The following is a 23,461-nucleotide window of genomic DNA, read 5'->3' as shown; positions in this document are numbered from 1 at the left end:
AACACCTGTCCTGCCATTGTTACATGTTATTTAGTTAAGAAAACAATCAAATTAACTTAGAATAATTCCTATGTATATTACAATTTACTGTGCTTATTAAATGCTAGTACCACTTATTACTAAGAGTTACACGTTTCTTAAATACACAGGTATCTGTTTAAAATATTAAAATACCTAAAGTTTTAATTCTTTTCATCTATGGATCTACCTTAACTCTGGTGTCCTAAGCTAGCTATTAATACATTGTCCCTTACACCAAGCAGTTACTGACCAATCAATTGACTAGCTTCCTGTGATGTCACATTGTTTTTTCCCCCACTCAGTTTCTTCAGCAGCTGAAATGGTCCCGGTTCTCTCCTCATGGATTTTAAATAGTGTCTGAGAAACCAAAAAGGACCACCGAAAAAAGTTGATTTAAAAAAAAATGGGAAAATAGAATGAGCATAACCTAGCCAGGAATATTAAAAATAGATTCAAAGAACTTTTACAAATATATGAAAAGGAAGAGTGAAAGAAGCAGAGACAGAAAAAAATTTATGGGAATGAGGAAAGGACAGACATTAAACAAATATTATGCACCTATCTTCACAGTAGAAGACACAAGTTACATAGCAGAAAGAGGATAACCTAGGGGCTAAAAAGATTGAGGAAATTAAGGTCAGTAGTACTGTATTGGAGAAACTCAGGCAAAAATCCAACATATCCCCAGGATCTGATGGTCTGTATCTTGGGGTTCTAAAAGAGGTAGCTGCAGAGATAGTGGATGGACTATGATTTTCCAAAATTCCCCTAGATTCTGGGATGGTCTCAGCAGATTGGGAGTTTACAAACGTAAATTTTCAAGGAGGGACAGAGAAAACAGGGACCTGCAGGTCAATTAGCAATTAGTCATCGGGAAAGTGCTAGAATCTATTAGGTCTTAATAATGTTCTTAAGCATAGTATGATTAGAACAAGTCAACGTGCTTTTACGTAGGAGAAATCCTGTTGATTAGTAGAGTTTTTTTGAGGATGTAACTAGTAGTGTAGGTACAGTATATATACACACCATAGATGTCAGTGTGTAAGTTAATCTTTGAAGTCTTGAAAAAACCAATACAGAAACGGAGGTTGACTTATACGACAAGTATAAAAGCGAACGGGCGAGTGGCCGCCAACATGAAATGTCATCAGCATCTGGTGCAAGGAGTGGGCGTGTCTTAAACTTTCATGCATCTTCATAACGCAGTCCTTATCGCCTGCTTGATCCCTTGCACCCAGTTATAAGGTACAGGTAAGTAAAACACACATTTGTGGATTGAAAAATTAAGGGTGACTGATGAGAGTATTGCATGCTGTCACTGAAAAAAAAATGGTGGGGAGTGGAGTTATATGCCAAATCATGATTTGAGGCTGGAAAAATGGCACCATCTTATACACCATGATTTATGGTAGTATACTTAAATTTCCAAAGGTGACTTGATAAGGTGGCGCTAAAATTTGTAAATTTTGCTCAGACGTTAGCAAGCAGGCACAGCAAGCAATTAGGAAAGCAAACGGTATGCTGACCTTCATTGCAAAGGAATTGAAGTACAAAAATAAAAGCCTTGCTACAAAATTGTATGGGGCTTTGATGAGACCACATCTGGAATAGTGCACGCAATTTTGGTCTCTATATTTAAAGAATATACTTGTATTGGAGGCAGCACAGTGAAGGTTCACTAGATTATTCTGAGCGTTGCCCTATGATGGAGGCTGAGTAAATTGGGTCTACATTCTCTGGAGTTTAGAAGAACAAGAGGTGATCATATTGAAATATTCAAGATTCTGAAGAGGTGACAGAGTAGAAACTGAAAAATTGTTTCCCTGGCTGGGGAATCTAGAACAAGGGGGCACAGTTTCAGGGCAAGGGGATGATCATTTAGGGCTGAGATGAGGAGAAATTACTTCACTCAAAAGGGTTGTGAATCTTTGGAATTCTCTACCCCAGAGGGTTTTGGATGCACCACTGTTAATACTAAGGCCAAGGTAAACAAATCTTTGGTCTCAGGGAATCAAGGGATATGGGGAGCCAGCAAGAAAGTGGATTCGAAGCCCAAGATCAGCGGTGAACATATGAAATGGTGGAGCAAGCTCGATAGATCATATAGGCTCTGCTCTTATACCAAGCCCCAATCAGGCCATACCTGTAGCACTGCAAGCAGTTCCGAGTAGCACACTTTAGGGAGGATATAGTAACCTTGGAGGGAGTGCTGTACAGATTTGCCAGAACAATTACTGGATACCAATGGTTAAAATGTAACGAGAGATAAAGTAGAATTGTAATCCCTGAAATTTAGAATGCTGAGGGTGATTGGATCAAAGTTTTTGAAGATATTAATGGAAACAGATAGAGGGAAACCCATCTACCCTGTTTCCTTCTATACCCTATTTTCAATATGGGAGTCTAGAATTAAGATCACAGTCCAAAAGGTAGAGCCAGATGTTTCAGGAGTAAAATTAGATCTTTCTATTTACAAAGGGTGGTATAGATTTGAACTCTTCCACAAATGGCAATTGATGCTCGATCAATTGTTAACTTCAAGTGAAAATGACACATTTGATATCAAAAGGAAGATGGGCAAGGCAGGTGCATGGAGTTACATTGTAGATCAGCTACAATCTCACTGAATGCAGGAACAGACTCAAGGGCCAAAGGACCTGCTCCTAATCCTAGGTTTTTCCTGCATTATCCAGCTGCGTGGAATTACCCCTGCCTGAACAACTACAAAAGCTAGTCTTCTAGAACCCACATTATTACCTCTGGAGTCCCCCAAGGATCTATCCTTAATCGTGCCCCCTGCACCATACCCAGCAACATCATCCATGAACACATCAGGTTCCACATGTGACATGAAATTACCCAGCTCTACCTCAACACCACCTGACTCCACCTTTCCACTGACTTGTCCACAGTTTGGGTGATATCCAGTATTGGATGAGCAAAAAAAAGTTTCCTCTAGCTAAATATTGGGTAGGCCAAAAGCAATGATTTCAGTCCTCATCACAGCCTCCATCCCTCTCAGAGGTTGAACCAGGCCACTTGCTATCTTGGTACTGTGTTTAATGTAGAGTAAGGGGCTATCAAAGCACCCAATACTGATGTGACATTGCATTGTAGCTACATGATTGAGTAACGTATCTGGTGGGAAGCAGAAGTACAACCTTGTTTTGAATACAGAGATATTTATTTACAGATCTATACACAAGAATTTTTTTCATAAATAGTCTAAGGTAGCATTCTTAGGGTCACAGGCAAACTTTAAAGAAACCCCATCTGGATCCTAAATGCAAGACAAAACTTGGTGGCAGTGGACAGGGCATAAAAGACCCAGAAAAACTCCAAGTGAAGACTGCAGACTGGAAAGACTGACAAATCCTTGGAAAAAGGACAAGAGGAAGAAAAAAAAAGATTGAAGACTCAGAACGGAGCATCATGGGTTCAGCAGATGCAAGCAGGCACACCGACCCGGAGTTCAGACAGCAGTAAGTACAGAACACAATCTACAAGCCAAACTACTGAAGTAGAAGCAGAAAGATCCAGAGCTTAGGACAAGCATAGAGTCTACACTACCACTCCCAGAACCTTTCCAAAGCACTGAGGTCTTGCAACAGGCTCAACACAGATAATTGGAGGAAGAGATTCTGCAATACAGCTTCAGGTTTGCTAAGAAGGAACAAAAGGATGCAGTTGGGGCTATTTCAGATGACGCAATAATGAGACATAGTCAATGAAGCTTCAAGCAAATACGATGAAATCCTCCAGGCATTCAATGTATACTTCAGTGTTTGAAAATATTTAACAAACACTAGCAAAATTTAATAATGTGAAAACAAAAACTGGGTGAATGCATGGATTCATTCATTCATAAATGACTTGCACAGGCTAGCAGAAAATTGAGAATATGGGATCCTGAGGAGGTTAATTTAAACGCGATCACATAGTTGTTAGGGTTTTATCTAAGATCAGATCTTTTGCAAATGTGGGAAGACTGACTTTCTCAAAGGCAGTACAGATAGCGCAACAAAACAGAGTGGCTGTTCATGGAAAAAGTGATGTCTCTTATGTCAAACAGAAAAGACAAAGTGCATTGAAGCAAAAAAGTGACGAAAAGCACACCAACCACCTTCTTGAAATTATGGCAGGAAAACCCTGCACAAGTGGGAAAAATGCCCAGCAGGGGAGCAGGGTGCCACAACTGTGGAAATATAGGAGATTTTAAAACTGCTGATCTAAAATACAAGTAGCTCACAGGAAGAAAGAAAGTACCACGGCCAAGTCGAATCCAAGAAGTGGAAGAGTCATTGAAAAGCAAATAACTTTCCTACAAGTTAACAAAACAGAAAATAATTATTGGAGTGTCAAATTAGAAGTTGATGGTCACCCCACAGATTTCAAGCTAGATAATACTGAACATTTGTGCTAGTATATGAAGTAAAGCGGCTTAAAAATATCAAGTTACAGGTCAGGAAGGGGTTTAAGTTAAATAACACCAATTTCTCCCCTCACTACCCGTACGTAAACAGAAAGGCATTTTTGATTTCCTCCTTTAATATGTGGTGACTGATTTTCCCCAACCCCTCAGTTTTAGAGTGATCCAATCCTCTATTCAGAACCCCACAGCAAACTCAAGATTCAGAGGATTTATTTATTTTACACACAAAACATGGGGTGTGCTGCTATGTAACCCCAGTACATTTTTTTTTAAAAAAGCGCATTCATGAGATGTGGGGCATCGCTAGCATTTATTGCCCATCCCCAATTGCCCTTAAGGTGGTGGTGGGCTGCCTTCTCGAACCACTGTAATCCCTGTGGCATAGGTACACCTATAGCACTATTGCGGTGGGGGTTTCCAGGATTTTCATCCAGCGACAGCAAAGGAATGGCAAATATTTCCAAGTCAGGAGGGGAACTTCCAGGTGGTGGTCTTCCCATGTATTTGCTGCCTTTGTCCTCCAGATGGTACACACTGCTGCAAATGTTCGTTGGCGGTGGAGGGAATGAATGTTTGTGGAAGGGGTGCCGATAAAGCAGGTTGCTGTGTCCCAGATGGTGTTAAGCTTTGAGTGTTGTTGGAGCTGCACTCATGCAGGCAAATGGAGAGTATTCTATCACACTCCTGACTTGTGTCTTGTAGATAGTGGACAGGCTTTGGGAAGTCAGGAGTCACAATAAAAGAAGGATAAGGAAAGGAGGAGATACAGAACAAGACCACACACAAAATAAGAATTATTTCATGTGAGTCCAAAGTCCAGCAAGTCACCGTCCAAGGAAGGTTCTCTCAGTTGGCTTTGTCTGGCCTTTTCCTACCGAGCTCAGCTGAAGGGCGAGGCAGGTGAAAATATTAGTTCACTTTGTAGGCGAAATGCAGGATTCTTTCTGGAGGCCAGACTGAGAGAGATGCAGAGGCAGGTTGCTATAGCCTGGAGTCCTGTTATCTCTTCTAAAGTTAAACAGCACTGAAGATGGAATCCAAAAGCTATATAATTAAAATAGTTCAAACAGCTCAAGTCTCAGTCATGTGACAGGGTGGTTTTGGGTTCAGCCTTTCAGCTAACAATGTACTTTAAGGCCTGCTCATTAAAACTTATTGTATTTTGAGCAGAACCACCAGCACAATACTGGAGAGGAGTCTCTGCCTTTGTCCAGTGCTGACTTGGTCAGAAGTCATATCTACTAGTCCTTTGTGAAGGTTTGGCTGGAATGTTCGTACAGTACAAATCACATTCCAGGAAGTTGATGAGTTCACCTTTGTCCATTAGAACTGCACAGAATTTTACACAAGTGCCAGCATGTGACTAGCTGCAGCCATTTTATCAGCCTAGCAATTGTCAATTAAAAAAAGAATTTAAACCAGAGAATACAGAAGAGAAACAAATTTCTTTTAGATTTTTTTCTTCATGCCTTCTTGGCATGACATGGTGGAAAACCTCTATGTTGTGCAGAACCAGGAGTCATCATTATTGCGCTGAAAAGCATGCTTGCAGTTGAAGCATATTTGCACGGTTGATGAAATTGCTGATGAGCATGTTAATAAGATCCAAGCCTGTTGGTGAACCTAAAACTAAGACACAGCTTTTTTTCTGAGAGAGATTTTATTGACTTGTTCAGTCTCAGCTCTCCTCCCACAAAACCAAGTGACCCAGCTATCCCCCATTTATGTGTTCAAAGACAATTAATACCCGTCACCTGTTTCTCTTAACCTTAATGTAATTGACAAGACATGAACGGAACGATTCAGTAATGTATTTAGAAATTAATTTTCATCCCTGTTTTCAGGTTTAGAAAAGCTGAACACAGAATATCATGTAAACCTAACAACGGATGCTAAACCTATATGTCTCTTCACAACAGGGAAGGTTCTTCACCCACTCTTGGGCAAAGTCAAGAGCGAGATTGAACATGTTAGAACAAGGGGAACAAGGGGTCATTGCTCCAGTAACCATACCGAAGTGGTGTTCTAGAATGGTCACAGTAGCAAAGTCTAATGGTTCAATTAGAATCTCTGTGGACTTGACTCAATTAAACAAGTCAGCCGAGTGTGAGATCTACACTATGGCATCAGTGGATGAAAGTCTCATTAAATTAGCAAACACCACGTTTCACAAATTTCAATGCCAACAGTGGCTTTTGGCAGGTGCCCCTGGACCAAGAATTCAGGTAGTTAACTATCACTCCATTTGCTCATTATTGTTTTAACAGGTTACCATTTGGAATTGCTTCTGCACCCAAGATATTCCAAAGAACAATGTCTCAGATCCTGGAAGACATGGAAGGAGTAATATGCTACATGGATGACATTCTTGTACACTGAGGAAAGAACCTGACCGTCGAGCAAGAGCAGTCCTCAATGCTCTACATAAAGTAGGTTTGACATTAAATGACAAATGTGAATTTGCAAAACTAGTGATAAAATTCCTAGGGCACATCATGCAAGCTTCAGGAATTACAGCCAACATACCGAAAACCAAGGTGATTAGAGAATTCCCAGTCTAGAAACACAGAATTACAAAGGTTCCTTGGTATGATCAGCTAAGTAGTCAAGTTCCTACCAAACTTGGCAGAAGTCAATGAAATGTTACAACAGCTGTTGAGACAAGGTCAAGTGGTCCTGGAACATGGACGAGCAAAATACTTTTGACAAGATTAAAAATCTAATTCCACCAGAAATTCTAACTCACTACGATCCAGAATTGACAATTGTAGCAGTGGACACATCATCTACAGATTTGGGCACAGTGCTGTTTTAAGTTCAAAAAGATGGACAAAGATTATTATGAGAAAAGGTATGCAACCATTAGCAGTTACATGGGCATGCGAGAAGTTCTCTGATTACGTCATGGGATTAAGGTTTAAAATTGAAACCAACCATAAACCTTTAGTTACTCTGCTTAACAAAGGAAATTGAATTCTAGGTAGCATTTTTGCAATGTTTTAGATGGAGATTCATGATACAATTCAGTTACGGAGTACATTCAAGGGAAGTACTAGACAACAGCAGGTGCATTATCAAGAATCAGTGGAAGGTGTCAAACTGGAAGATTTAAATTTTAAGAAATTGAAGTATATACTTCACTCATTACCAAACACTTACCAGCCAGTAAGAAGAGTGATTAGAAGAGATTAAGCAAGCACAACAGAACGTCCAATGCATCAAAATAAAAAAAGAGTATTGCCAGAAGAGATGGTCAGATTATTCTCCTGACCACCCAGTACTTCAATACACCGAAGAGATCTCAATCATTAAAGGTTTAGGTTTTAATGACAGATTAGTCATCTTTAAAACACTTTTGAGTTGACATTCTTTAGAAAATCCATCAAGGTCACTCAGGGATAGCAAAATACCAAAGAGCCCTGCATCCATTCTGGTGGCCAGGAAACAGTCACTTTATTGACCAGTTAATCATGAATTGTTTGATGTGTGCAGTGAATAGCCAACAGCAGAGCAAACCACTGGCAAACTCCACTTTTCCCAAGGCCATGGCAGCACCTGGTAATGGATTTATTTATGTTTAAAGGCAAAAATTTCATCAGTGAAGTGATTAGATTGCACAGCATCATGGCAGAGGCAGTCATTACATCACTAAAAAGAATCATCGCAACACATGGCATCCCAGCCATTATGTCAGACAACAGTCCTCAGTTTGCTAATGAACCGTTCCATTATTTTGCACAACAATAGGATTTCATGTATGCAGCCAGTTCGCATAGATATCCTCAGTCGAATGGAGATGCAGAAAGAATTCAAACAATCAAGGAATTGAGGAAAAAGATAGATATCAGCTTAGCTCTTAACTACAGAAACTTTCTGCTTAAAAAAATGGGTTCTCGCCATCAGAACTATTGGTGGGAAGACGGCTGCGAACAACTCTCAGCTCTACAACAAACACTACAACCTAACATTACCTCAGATGATCGAGAGAGTTAGAAAAAGTGTGAGAAGCAACAAAGGGACAGTCAAGCTCAATTTCAACTTCAGGCACAGAGCATGAGACTTGAAAGTGCTACAGCTTGGGGAGAGCGCATGGATACAAGATAAACAAAAAGAAGGCCTTATAATAGAAAGAGCTCCACAGCAGAGATTGTTTAGAATTGAGATGGACCAGGGAAATATCAGAAGGAACCAAAGAGTCTTGATACTATTGGATGGGAAACCTCCTAGAACCTTGAGTGTACCCAGATGGTGACAAACAGCCAGAAACAAGTAGAAACTCTACAACCACCCAGGTGGAAGACACTCCCTATCAAGAGAGTGCAGTTTGTCCTCAAATCTCAAAACAAAATCAGGACGATTGGTCAAGGCACCGCAGAGACTACCCCCATGATGTCTGAGGCTTTGTGGGGAGTTGGAGGAGGATGTATGTAGTTGGGGTAAAGATTGGGGAGGTTGGGGGGAAAGAGTTGTAGAGTAAAAGATTAAAAGCAGAAAGCACTAGATACTGATTTAACAACTAATGTAACTGTGATGCAATGTCACATGATTAAGTAACGGAGACCTGGTGGGAAGCGGAAGTACAAACTTGCGCAGAGATTGTTAGGGAATAGAGAAAGTTCAAGTAAGCTATTTTGGCATTTGAGTGTGTTAGGCATGAGTTTTAGCTTTAATGTTTAATTTTGATTTCTATTTCTGTATGTGTTAAGAAAAAGGTCGAGTTTTAGTTTCACTTTAAAAAGGTGCCTGCATTTCTATGAGAGTTTACGATTGCAAGTGAAGTTAAGCAAACTCGAGTAAAAAAACTGCACTGTTGTCTAACAACTGGGGTCCAGAGAGGCAGGTCCCTCCCACAGACAGACACTCAGAAGAAATTATAAACAGCAGTTTTTGGAGCTGAGTTTTGAAATCAGCTGCCAGGCAGAAGCAGCCCAGAAGGGGCAGATAGCCAGGCCCAAGCTAGAGTTGGTTGAAAGTAGCTGCCAGGGAGAGACTGGAGCAAAGAGGGCAGACAGCCAGTCCCAAGACAAAGGTCCCCAAGAATCCAGAGGAAGGGAACAAAAAGTCCCAAGCAGACCCTCTAGTCAAAAGGAAGGACAGGAACCTGGAAAAGGTACTGTTAAGTGAAGTTAAAAGAGTGAGGGGCAGAGAAAGGCTCCAAACTTCAGGCTTAAAGCTCCAAACTGCAGGAAGCAGAGTCAAAGCGATATAAAGGCTTGCGAGAAGTCAGAAGGTCCAAAAGAGGCAACTGAATGTCTGTCATGTGAAGCAGTGGGATACTGTTGACAGCTGAGTCGGAGAGAGTGAGTGTGTGGGGAAGAAAACTTGAATGTATCTGGTGACCTGGGAGGGGAACATTGGAAGGAGAGTTCGAAACCCTGGAGATGAACCCTTGCGGAAGGTGTCTGAGAGAAAGCGTCAGTTTGGGAGAAGATTCCAAGGCATTCTTGGAGAGTGGAGACTGGAACCCTCGAGTGAAAGACGGAGTGCAGTGAGACCAGTTGGCTCACAGTGTGGCAAGCGTCTGGGGGGAATTGAGGAAAAATCCATAGCATCTGTCTGGGGTGGTATCTATCAGAATGTGGTGTGCCTGACCACAAATCACCTATTGGTTTACAAAGACAGTGTACTTACTGTAACAATAGAGTACAAGATAACTTTTGTAACTTGTGTTATCCTTACAAATCTGCATATATCTGTAAAAGGTATAGTTGTGAGTGAAGGAGTATTGTAATATAATTAATCTTTTCTTGTTTAATAAATGTTTTATGCTTTTGTTAAAAGTTCATTAGCAGACTCCAGTGACTATTCAGTAGACCCTCTCCACATATCTAAACAAATAAAAGTTAGGATCTATCAAGCTGGGTGCCACCCTGGGATCAGGCTTGTCCAGTGGTAATCTTAGCTGGATATCATAAGATGTATATAGATCTGTAAATAAACAAGATTTCTTTTTTTTTTTCTTACAAATATCAGTCTATGGTATCATTCTTGGAGTAACAAGAAAATCTTAAAGAAACGCCATGTAGATTCCGAAGGCAAGACAGAACATTTAACACTGAGATGAGCTGTGAACCACATATCTGCTCTGTCACCTAGGCTACCTATTTCCAACCCTAATCCATCTCCATCCTTGCCTCAGCACATATGCTGCTGAAACACTCATCCATGCCTTGTTGTCTCTAGACTGGGCCATTCCAACCATCTCCTAGCTGGCCTCCCATTTCCACCTTCCATAAACTTGATAGCATCCAAACTTCTGCTGCATTATACTAACACGACAAGCCCACTTTAGTCCTGTCTGGTCTAATTGGTTCCAGGTCCAGTAACATTTTTTTTTACAAAGCCCTGTGGTCACACCTCTACCTATCTCTGTAGTCTTCTTCAGCCCTACAATCCTTCAAGTTCCCTGTATTCCCCTATATTTTACCTTGTGCATGCCCAATTAACATTGCTCCATCAACAGCTGTACCTTGAGCTGCCTAGGAACTAAGCTCTGAAATTTCCTGCCTAAACAATACTGCCTCCCTACCTTTCTCTTTTTAAAGACATTCCGTCCAAGCATTTGGTTATCTGCCTTAATATCTGAAGGGGTGATGAAAGCAGATTAAATAGTAACATTCAAAATTGGATTTATACTTGGAAGGAAAAATCTGCAAGGCTATGGGGAAAGAGCAAGGGAGGACGACTAATTTAATGGCTCGAGATAGATAAGGCTGTCACAAATTACTCAAAATAAAATGTAAAAAGGTAGAGGGGCAAAAGGGATCTAGGAGTGGGAGCAGTAAAGGTAAATAAGGCCATGAACATAAGAACATGAATAGGCCATTTAGACTCTCTAGACTGTTCCACTGCCATTCAACGTGATTATGGCTGATCTGATTAAAAAAAGGCAAACCATGCATTGAAGAGATAGAATTGAAAAGTGGAGAATTAATTCTAAACTTGTATCAAACTTCAGTTTCACTTGGAGTACTAGTACTGTGTACAGTTCCAGTCACATAGCTATGAAAAGGATACAAAAGCACAGGAGGGTGAAAATAAGATTTATTATAGATTAAAAGATTTACCAGAACAGGCTGCATAGAGTGGACACAGCAAATGTTTCCACTTATGGTAAGAGCAAAAATAAAGGCCATCAATTTAATATAGTCACTAAGAAATCAAATAGAGAATTCAGAAGATATTTCATAGAATTCTAGAATGGTTACAGCCATTCAGCCCATCGTGGCCTCAGCTCGTTCCACTTCTCCCTTTCCCCCTCATAGCCCAGCAGATCTATCTTCAGATAATTATCCAATATCCTTTGAAACCTATGCTTAAAATCGGCCTCCACAGATCTTAAACTACTGGCTGCATAAAAAAAATTCTCATGTCACCTTTGGTTCTTCGCCACTCACTTAAATTGGTGCCCTCTGCTTCCATTCTATCTACTCTGCCTGGGCCCTTTATGATTTTAAGCATCTCTATCAAATCTCCTCAGTGGAGGATAGCCCCAGCTTCTCCAATCTAATCTCTAACCGAAGTACCCTTATCCCCGATACATCCCTCCTAAGAAGAGGTGGCAGTATGGATTAAGAACAATATTAGTGCTAGAATAAGTGGGAAAACAAGCTGTGAAGTGGATAGAAAGAGTACGCAAAGGGATGTAGACAGGTTCCTTCGACAGCACCTTCCAAACCCACAAACACCACCATCTAGAAGGACAAGTGCAACAGATAGATGGGAACATCACGACATGAAAGTTCCCCTCCAAATCACTCACCATCCTGACTTGGAAATATATCGCCGTACCTTCACTGTCGCTGGGTCAAAATCCTGGAACTCTTCCTAACAGCACTGTGGGTGTACCTATACCACATGGACTACAGCGGTTCAAGAAAGCAGCTCGCCACCACCTTCTCAAGGGCAACTAGGGATGGGCAATAAATGCTGGCCCAGCCAGCGAAGCCCACATCCCATGAATGAATAAAAAAAAGTTAAGTGAGTAGCTGACAAGGCAGCAGATGGGAGTTTAATATGGGAAAATGCGAGGTTTTCCACTTTGGCAGAAGTAAAAGCAGAATATTATTTAAATAGAGACACACTGCAGAATGCTGCAGTACAGAGATCTGCATGTCCTTGCACATGAACCACAAAAGTTTAGCATTTAGGTGTAGCAAGTAATTAGGAAGGCAAATGAAATGTTGGCCTTTATTGCAAGGTAGATGGAGTTTAAAAGTAGGGAAGTCTTGCAAAATCTGTATGGGGCATTGGTGAGATCACACCTAGAGTACTGCGTACAGTTTTGGTCTCCTTATTTAAGAAAATATATACTTGCATTGGAGGTAGTTCAGAGAAGGTTCACTAGATTGATTTCCTGGGATGAAGGGGTGGTATGATGAGTAAATGCTGGGGTTGTCTGATGAGGAAGCACTGAGCCATGTGCATAGGAGTTTAAGAATGAGAGATGATCTTATTGAAACACAAGAGATCCGAAGGGGACTTAACAGAAGATGCTGAGAGGATGTCCCTCTTGGGAGAATCTAGAATTCAGGCAGAGTTTCAGAATAAGGAGCAGAATTTAATGCACGTGATGGGGGTTCTGCCCACCAGTGGGAACGCCACATTTCTCTCGGGGGTGCCCGACAATCAGACACCGTCCTCGACAGCATCGAGCCTCCCACATAATTGAGCCACCAGTAGGACTAAAATCCCACCCAGAGAGCTAGCAGCCAAAAAGAGACTGGCAGCTCTCCAGTACCAGCAGTGCCACAGGGAACGGTGGCTATTGCCAGTATAACACTCAGGCCTACCTTGAGGATCACCACTGGATTCCCAGAGAGAGGTGTGTAGGCAGTATGGGGTTTGCTGGAGAGAGGGGTTGGTCTGTGCGAAGTGAAGCGAAGGGCAGGTGGCTTTCAGCAGGCTCCCCTTCCCAATGGTAGGGCCCTCAATTGGAAAGTGTGCGCCTGTGAACAAGAGACCACACCCCCACCCACCACCAGGCTGCTGGCAAACCAGCTAGGGTGTGCTGAGGTAGGGGGTCTCCAACATGGATAGTCCTCCACCTGTCGCCAGTGGAATGAGACACTTACATAGCCACTCAAGGGTTTCAGTTGGCCTCTGGGCAGAAAGGCCACCCTCCATCCCTGAAGATTGGGGGAGGTCCACACCCTGCATCCTCCTGATCAAATTCCTCCCTTAGGGGAGGCCTTAAATTCTGTCCATTTAAGATGGCAACAAGATTTTGTCTCTCAGAGAGTTGTTAATCTTTGCAATTCTCTACCCCAGGGGAGAGTGGAGTCTGAGTCATTGAATATATTCAAGGCTGAGTGTTAAACAGATTTTTCATCTACAATTGAGTCAAGAGTTATGGAGGGCAGGCAACAAAATGGTGAGGCCTTAATCATGTCACCTGTAATCTTACTGAATGGCAAAGCAGGTTAGAAGGCCTGAATGCCCTACTCTTATTCCCATTATGTTCTTTCCTTCCCTATCTTTCCTGAATACCTTGGACCAAGGATTATGTACTACCCAATCATGCCCTTTTTGAGTCAGGTCTGTTATTGTCACATCATACCGCAAAGTGGCTATCTGCACCTGAAGCTCACCAACTATATTTACCACACTGTGTTCACGTAGATGCACTTTAAACTTAAATTTAGATCTTATTGCATTCTCTTACTTCGACCTCACTTGATGCCTTACTATTTTACTCTCATGCTATCTGTCCTTCCCAATTTTTTTGTACACTTGTTTTACCTCTAATGTTACATCCTAGCTCCCATCCCACTGCCAAGTTAGTTTAAACCCTTCCACCTGTACAAAGACATTGGTCCTTGCTTTGTACAGGTGGAATTTGTACGGCCTGTGCAGGCCCCATCACCGCCAGACCCAGTCCCAATGCCCTAGGAACCTACAACCCTCCCTCCTGCACCATCTCTCCAGCCAAACATTCGTCTGCTCTATCTTCTATTATTCTCACTAGCAGGGGACACAGATTGATCAGCTGGTTTCTTTTACAGCTTCCTAAAATCTGCCTGCAGCATCTCATCCCATTTTCTGTATATGCGATTGGTACAGATTTGGACCATGATCACTGGTTATTCAACCTCCCCCTCAGAAGTTCCTGGCAGCAATTCAGTGTCATCCTTGACCCTGGCTTTAGGGTGGTAACATACTATTCTGGATTCATGTCTGCAGTGCAGAAACATTTGTCTGTTCTGAATTCCCAATCTTCCTCCTGCCCCCCCAGCACAGCTGAAACAGCCACGGTGCCATGGACTTGGTTCAGGCTGCTCTCCAGAGGAACCAGTATGCAGAACCAGATGCTGATTGGAGAGCGAGATGCACTCAGAGGACTCCTGCACTGTGTGCCTGGTCCTCCCTGATTGTCTGGCAGTTACCATTCCCCCTCTGGCTGTATATCTTTAGGCTGCAGGCTGACCACCTCTAGAAACATGCTATCCGTGTAGCCCTCAACCTTGCAGATCCTTTGCAGTGACTCGGGATGCCACTTGAGCTCCGGAATCCAGAGATGAAGCTCCTTCAGCTGACAACACTTCCTGCACACATTTGTCCAAGACACAAGAAGCCTCCGAGTTAAGACTTATGACTAAAGACTTATGAGACTAATTAAAAAAACTCAAGTCATCATCCTTATTAGGGCTGCCTTGTAGAGAACATCTCTGATGTTCACATTCACTTTGCTGCTCTGTCCCCAAACTCCTTCAGCTACTCGCTCCCCACCTCAGGGTTCTCAAACACCCAATCACCTACCTGCTACTGTGTTGTCGCTCAAATTTTTTTTTTGTCAATCTGCTTTGACATTGTTCTCTCCAACTCCTGCTGCCATTTTTGTTACTGGGTCTCTGGCACTTATCCCTCCCACCACCTGAGGATTATTCTCTCTCCAATTTACCCAGGGTTACAAGAATGCGATGCATTTAAGGGGAGGCTAGATAAGCATGTGGAGACGGGAAGAGGGTTATGCTAATAGGAGTTAGATGAAGAAGGATGGGTGGGGGCCCAAACAGAGCTTAAACACGAACATGGGCTGATTGGGCTAGATGACCTGTTCCTGAGGTGCATGTTAAACTTAATTCTACACAATTGGATAGCTCTTTACAAGACCACAAACAATGTGCTGAATGGCCTCTCCGTGCTCTATTCTACTCTATGCGGTTCAATATGTCAAATTTAGTTTGATAATGCTTTTGTGAAGTGTCTCAAGATGTTTTACTATGCTATATATGTGCAAGTTGGTATCATTACTAAACAACATTTTGGTCATTTCAGACAATATACCTCTTGCTCAACATTCTATCATTTAAGAGTGGAGCATTATTCTCACCTGATGAACATCTTTTTGGCCTCCTCTTGGATTTCTTTCAGCCATACTTCATTTGCTTTAAAACTTTCGACAAGAGTATTGAGTTTCTCACCAAAAAACTTCAGCATGTTATCGGTGTCCACTAATGTGATTGCTGTCCTTGAAGCCATGGTGTCCCTCAATGGCAAAAAAAGGTAGGGTTAAAGAGTTGCCAGAGTAACCAAAAGCAATCTGCTTAAATTACCCAAATAAAATTTAAGCTTCACTGCAAATATAAATCTTATAAAGCTTACCTATAAAAGGTGCAACAGTACTCCTGACTGAAATAGTCTCATTGTCTAAGAATTGTTACTCTGTGCACCACCCACCCCCACCCATAAAGATCAACAACAGATTGCTATCAGTGCTATTTGCAGAACACATCCCTAGCAGTAGTTGAATCATAGCATCTTGGCATCCTTCAGCATAGAAGGATGACAGGAACAGTGGAAGTAAAAAGGCAGGTGTACTAGAGAGGATACAGAAGAATTGTTAAAGATAATTGTAGAAAATTATTCGTTCTGGAAAATAACTGTACAAGTCACCAGGTCCAGCCTAGCTGCTGATTGAATTATAAAATGATATAGTACGAAAGGAGGTTATTAGGCCCAGATCTATCCAATTAGTCCCACTCCCGTTCTTCACACAAACCTTTCTCCGAAGTACTGATCTCCTTCCGTTTTGAAAGCTATTTGTGAATGGGTTTCCACCGTCCTTTCAGACAGGGCATTCCAGATTGTAACTCCGTGTATTATTACCCATCATCCCATCTGCCAATTACTTTACACCCATGCCCTCATTTCCATCCCTTCCACCACTGTAAAAACTTTTGCCTATGACAACCTTTCATAGTTTTGAACACAATCAAATCTTCCCTTCATCTTAATACAAGGGAAAAACACCATGGGTATTAGAAAAACAAACAGGCAATGCTGGGAAAACTGAGTTCTGACTGAAGGTCATTGACCTGAAATTGTGAATCTTTCTCACTCCACAGATGCTGCCAGATTTGCTGCATATTTCCATCATTTTCTGTTTTTAATCCTTGACCTTCTCCATCCATAGAAAACAGCCCCAGTTTCTCTAGTATCTGCACCTAATGAAACCTTTCATCCATTCCAGTACATTTCCTCTGCACACTCTAAGCCTTCCTAAAGTGTAGTTCTCAAAAGTAGTCACAATGCTGCAGTTGTAACCTAACCAGTGTCTTATGTTTTCCACAACTTGCTAATGTTAGAAAAAAAAGAAAGAGACTCAAAACAATATTCAAACCAGCCAGATATATAAATTGTTCTGAAGATTGGTGAGCAGCCAATGTTGCTCTACTCAAAAGAGTAAAGTATAAATCACAAGTATAATGTGAGTTGTGGATGAACTTTTAGAATTCATAATTCAAAATAAAGTTAGGTGAGCATTTAGAAATGCACAAGAAAATGAGTACATTTCAACAGATTCGCCCTTTTCCACTCAGAACGTTGAGGCCAGCTGACCCATGAGTTGGGTTAGCAGAGATCATCAGAGTGCCAACAAGGACTCCAGTTAGGGTAGGAATCAAAAAATTCTCAGGAGTCCAGCCAATGAGATGAATTTTCTGCCCTCACCCTTACATTCTGCCTCCGTCCTTCTCCCCATCAAGTTCAGCTTAAATTTGTAGATACGTAGCATGCCTACATTCTAACAGCCACCTCTACTCTGCTGGTTTTGGAAGAATCGCTGGTCTTCTGATCCCAATCTCTAAATTACTTTTTACTCACTCAGTGATAACTTGTCTAAGGATGGAGCAGCAAAGTTAACTGCCCACCCAAAGTAATTACAGAAGCCACTGAATTACCATCAACTAAATGGACCAAACAATTGTATGGCTTAAATTGGATGCTGTGTACACCAGTTTAGTTTATAATAAGAGGCAAACTTTAAAAATAATACAGCACGAAAGACCAAAAAAAGCAGAGAATTAGATACTTTGGCAGTTTGTGGAATGCCAAACTATTTGTCACCTTAGCACAAACCCACTTTAGGGCCCCATGACTGGATTCTATCACTCTGGGGCCTCTTTTCTTGCTCCCTACGCTAAAAAAAAAATCACACTAGCAAGATCGATCAAAGGGCAATGTGTGTCAAAGAAATTGGGTATGGAAAAATCGTCTCAACAGGTTCGCAGTATCAGCTGTGGCATAATGAGATGCCAGCAAGAGCCCAGAATGCTTCTCCAAAAGAGAACAAGGGAGGGAAAAGTAGGCTCAAAAGAGCAGCCACTTAATGGCATATATTGCACAAAATTAATGTCAAGCAACCCAATAAGTTCCACCCAGTCCTTTATTCTACGAGGCACGAACCTAATGCCACTCATCTTCCAAAAAGCAATATCTCACCTTTAATTTGTGTTCTAGATTTATGTCTACTGACCACCATCTTGCTCACCACTGCCAGCAGTCTCTTACTAGCTACACCACAATTGTTACAAATTGAAATCTACCACAGATAAAGCAGGAATCTTCAACTACATAGGATCTTTAATTTAGAAAATCAAGCATCGAAGAGCATTACAAAAAAGGGGGAAAAAAAAAAATTGAAAAACGGACACTGAGCCAAAGGAGATAGGGTTGATGACCAAAGGTGGGTTAAAAGGATGTGAAGGAGATGGATAAGTTCATGAAGGAATTTTCAAAGCATGTCAGCCAATTGTGAACAGAGGGGGAGGAATGAATAAGAGATCATAATCAGAAGAACAAAGTATTCGGTACAAGGCAAAGTGCAGGGCTAAAGGAGATAAGGATAGGAAGGGGTATTGATCTGACAGGATTGTTTAAAATAGAAATGTTGTTAGAACTGGGAACCAACGTAGCTTAGTAAGGACAAGATTGATTGATAGATATGCAAGAGTTTGCTGTCTGTATCCTATCCTGCAGAGTTCTGGAGCTTATGAACAGCCAAAAATTGGCCAGGAGATCAATGGAATAACAAAGTCTGGAGGTAACCATGGATGGAGGAGAGTCTAAGTAGATTAGCTAATATGGGTGAAGTTATTGAGGTAGAAATAGACAACTTTTATGACGGCAAAGGATTTTCAGCCTGGGTTCAAATAAAATAATAAATCAAGGGTGCAAACAGCCTGGTACAGCTCAATACCAGGGTGGGGAATGAGGTCAGTGGCAAGGTGATGGAGACAAAAGTTCACAATTCTTCCCAAAATTTAGCTGGAGGAAAGTTCCACTCATCCAAGATAAAAAAAAGAGTACCAGAGTCATATTCGACTTGAAATGTTAACTCCTTCCACAGATGTTGCCAGACTTGAGCTTTTCCTGCACTTCTTTTTCAGAATTCCAGCATCCAGAGCACCTTGTCTTTATTACAGTGTTAAGTTGGTAGTGCTTGCTTTGTTTAATTTTTTTAAAAAGAGTCCAAAACTAAAAGGTAATACGATACAATAGACACATTACCCGGTACTAACAACCTGAATTCCCCAGTAATCGGAATTTCTGGCATCTCAATTTTTTTTTAAAAAGCTGATCACATTCAATGTTCAGATAATGCATTCTTTAAAAAAAATTGATTGTAAATCTGCAGAATTTAAGTTTTATATTGAAATTAAATTATTGGGTCAGTTTTAGTTATTGCTCCTGAACAAAGGTATACTGCAAAGGTATACTGCACCTTGCCTTGTGTCCGGGGTAATGTAACATTTCTGATTAACCGGCACCACCCATTCCCCACATTTGCTGGATATCAAAGCTACTGTAGCTACTAAAAAATTCAACAGGGAATTTAAAAAATCATCTTTAGTCAGTGATAAGATTTGGAACTCTACCACAAGGGGTGGCTGAGCCAAATAGCATAGATGCATTGGAAGAGAAGCTATATAAACACACAAGAAAGAAATAGAAGGATGTTCTGGGATAAGAAGGGTGGGAGGAGGCTCCTGCAGAGCATAAACACCAGAAAGTACCACTAATTAAAGCAAAATAGTGCTAATAGAATCATATAAAAGTTATGGTGCAGAAAGAGACCATTCAGCGCCACCCAGAGAAAAAAGAAACTAGTAGTTCATTTAAATCCCACTTTTCAGCACTTGGTCTGTAGCCTTGCAGGTTACTGTACTTCAGGTACAGATCCAGGTGCCAAAATGAGTTGAGCATTTCAGCCTCAACCAACAACCTAGGCAGTGAATTCCAGATTCCCACCACGTTCTGGGTGAAAAAGTTTTTTCTCATGTCCCCTGCTACCAATTTTCTTAAATCTATGCCCCCTGGCAATTGACCCATCAGCTAGGGGAAACAAGTCTTTTCTGTCTACCCTACCTAGGCCCCTCAATTTTGTACACCTCAATTAGGTCACCCCTCAGCCTCCTCTGTTCTAAGGAAAACAACACTAGCATATCTAATTTCTCCTCATAGCTACAATTTTCAAGCCCTGGCGACGTTCTTGTAAATATCCTCTGCATTCTCTCCAAAACAATTATGTCCTTCCTGTAATGTGGTGACCAGAACAGTACACAAAATTCCAGCTGTGGCCTAACCAGCATTTTATACAGTTCCATCATTATATTCTTGCTTTTGTATTTAATAGCTCACCCATTAATGGAAAGCATTCCATATGCATTCTTGACCACCTTGTCCATCTGTCCTGCCACCTCCAGGAACCTGTGGGCATGCACTCCAAGGTCTCTCACTTCCTCAGCCCCTCTTAATAACTTCCCGTTTATGGAGTACTCCCTAGCTTTGTTTGCTCTCCCCAAATGCATTACCTAACACTTTTCCGGATTGAATTCCATTTGTCACTTATCTGCCCACTCAGACAAACCATTGATGTCTTTCTGGAGTCAACAGCTATCCTCTTCACTATCAACTACACAGCCAATTTTTGTTATCTACAAATTTTCCAATCACATCTCCCACATTTAAGTCTAAATCAATAATATATACAACAAACAGCAAGGGCCCCAGCATCTGTGGAACACCATGGAAACCGCTTTCCATTCAGAAAAACATCCATCAACCACTACCCTTTGCTTCCTGTAACTGAGCCAATCTTGGATCCAACTCACCACATTCCCTTGTATCCCATGAGATCTCACTTTCCTGACTAGTCTGCTATGTGGGACCTTGTCAATGCCTTACTGAAATCCATGTAGACAACATCCACTGCACTACCCTCATCAATCCTCCCTGTTACTTCCTCAAAAAATTCTATTAAGTTAGTGAGACACAATCTTCCCCTAACAAAACAATGCTGACCATCCCTGATCAATCCGTGCCTAAGTGACAGTTTATCCTGCCTCTCAGAATTGTTTCAAATAATTTGCCCACCATCGAAGTCAGACTGACAGGCCTTTAACTTTCTGGCCTATCCCTCACACCCTTTTTAAATAATGGTACACCGTTCATAGACCTCCAATCCCAACATGGATCACGGCCTCTGGCTGATCACCCTTCCCCAGAATGTCCTGCAGCCACTCCGTGACATCCTTGACCCTGGCGCCAGGGAGGTGACATAACATCCTGGCGTCACATCTACGGCCACAGAAACGCCTGTTTGTTCCCCTAACTAACAAATCCTCTATCACTACTGCTCTTCCCCTCTTCTTCCTCCCCTCCTGTACCGCAGAGCTGCCTGTAGTGCCACAAAATTGGCTCTAACTATACTCCTCTGGGGAACCAACACCCTCACCGGTATCCAAAACGGAAAACCGATTGGTGAGCAGGGGACTCCTGCCTAATTTTCTTGGACTGCCTGGTGGTCACCCATTCCCTTTCTGCCTCCAGGCTCCTAAGCTGCAGTGTAACCACCCCTCTGAACATGCTATTGAGGTAGTACTCAGCCTCACGGATGTACCACAGTGACTCCAGCCACCGCTCGAGCTCTGAAACCCAGAGCTCAAGGTTCTGCAGCTGGTGACACTTCCTGCTGAAAATCTGAAATAAAAACAGAAAAGATGGAAATCCTCAGCAGGTCTGGCAGCATCTGTGGGGAGAGAAACAGAGTTAAGATCAAGTCATCAACCTGAAACTCTTTCTCTCTCCACAGGCATTGCCTGTGAGTATTTCCAGCTTTTTCTGTCTCTTATTCCAGCATAGGCTAGTTAGAACAAATGGCCTGTTTCTGTGCTGTAGAATCAATGCCAGTCCACTGGTCAAAGGAACTTTCAACCATACCCATCCTATTTCCCAGGTCTAACCCCCTTATCATAAAAGCAAAATACTGTGGATACTGGATATCTGAAATAAAAAAAGTGCTGAAAACTCAACTGCTCTAGCAGTATCCATTGAGAGAGAAACCAAGTTAACATGAGTGGAATATGACATTTAAGAACCAAAGAGAGGAGGAAATGTTTTACACTGTCAAAAGGAGGGGGGAGACAAGGTAGAACAAAAGGGATAGGTTAGAGGGCAGGGGAGATTAAATAACAAAGATTTCATGGAACAAAGAAAGTGTCAATTTTAGAATAAAAGGACAGCTCTGTCTGAAAGCAAAAACATGAAAACGAGATGCAGATTGGCACCCAGCCAAAAAAATCAAAATGGAGGACAAATTCATGGTCTGAAGTTGTTGAATTCAAATTTGAGTCCAGATGTGATAAAGTGCCTAATCAGATGATGAGATGCTGTCCCTCCAGCTTCTTTGGGCTACACTGGAGCACTGCGACAGACCGAGGACAGAAACGTGAGCAAGGTGGCAAAATAAAATGGCAAAGCAAGCAAACAGGAAGCTCAGGGTCATGATTATGGAGGTGTTCCATAAAAGCAGTTAACTAGTCTGCACTATTCATAATATAGAGGGGACCACATTGTGATCAAGTACAATATACTAAATGGAAGGGAAAGGTAAAGTGCTGCTTCGTCTGGAAGGAGTGTTTGGGGCCCTGGACTGTGAGGAGAGGGGAGGTCTTCTCACCCTCATCACCTTTTCCAGGCATATCTGCCTGCATCAACTGCACCCTCCCTGTAACATAACCATCCCTCCTTTGCTAATCTCCCAGCCTCCACTTGGTCATGTCTGACTATTTCTCATCCAACCCATTACCACAGGAACTAACTCCAGTTGATGCCCCATGGCCCCCCGCACCGGACGTTTAAAGTCAATCCTACAGCAACTAATGGACAAAATCCACTTTCCGGGAGCGGCCGTGTCGTTCCACAGGCAGCAGCTTTCTACCACTTCACACAGCCCAGCGCCGCCGGAAAGTTTGCTGAATCCACCCTTCCTCCCGCAGGGCTGGGGGGAAAAGCCGCAGCCCAACCTCAGCCCCGACCTGACACAACCACAGAGCAGCCACTTACCGGAGGACCCCGGACAAACTGAGCAACCACCGCGCGCCCTCACCCGTTTAAACTTTTAAATTCTGCGGCAGTTACAGAACGAGCCAATGGCGGCCAAGGAACTGCTGTGACGCACAGGTGCCGGAACTGACGCAATACGTAATTCTCTACCGCAGCGAGTTCCGGGCAGCAACTGAAGTTCTCTCGATATTACATAAATGCTTTTATCTGTATTCTATTTGCAGCTTGGGGTGTAAGGGAAGGGTGATACCTCTCATAGGCGGGTTTGCCTCAATCTTTGGAGTGGCTCTTCCGGATTAGTCCTCACCTTCACCCAGCTCTCACCTATGGTTCCAAGCAGTTGTTAGCGCTTGACATCAACCACACCCTGGTAAACCGCTT

General features: G+C 42.1%; 1 protein-coding gene across 2 annotated transcripts in view; it reads right to left on the bottom strand.

The window, feature by feature from the left end:
* Positions 1-23,146, bottom strand: part of LOC144684802 (inner centromere protein-like) — a 78,322-nt gene extending 55,176 nt beyond the window's left edge. The window contains exons 1-2 of one of the 2 annotated variants that reach the window (XM_078549037.1): positions 23,081-23,146; positions 15,786-15,941 (exon numbers count right to left, since the gene is read on the bottom strand). In XM_078549037.1, coding sequence (XP_078405163.1) covers positions 15,786-15,934 — 149 coding nt within the window. In that variant the 5' untranslated portion in view covers positions 15,935-15,941; positions 23,081-23,146. Of the gene's footprint in view, positions 1-15,785; positions 15,993-23,080 lie in introns of those variants that run through there. The other variant, XM_078549039.1, reaches the window with a different exon arrangement.
* Between the last annotated feature and the right edge of the window lie 315 nt (positions 23,147-23,461).

This window comes from Cetorhinus maximus, chromosome 9 (genome assembly GCF_964194155.1).
Source record: "Cetorhinus maximus chromosome 9, sCetMax3.hap1.1, whole genome shotgun sequence".
Classification (NCBI taxonomy): Eukaryota; Metazoa; Chordata; class Chondrichthyes; order Lamniformes; family Cetorhinidae; genus Cetorhinus; species Cetorhinus maximus.
This window is presented reverse-complemented; position numbering and strand designations above follow the sequence as displayed.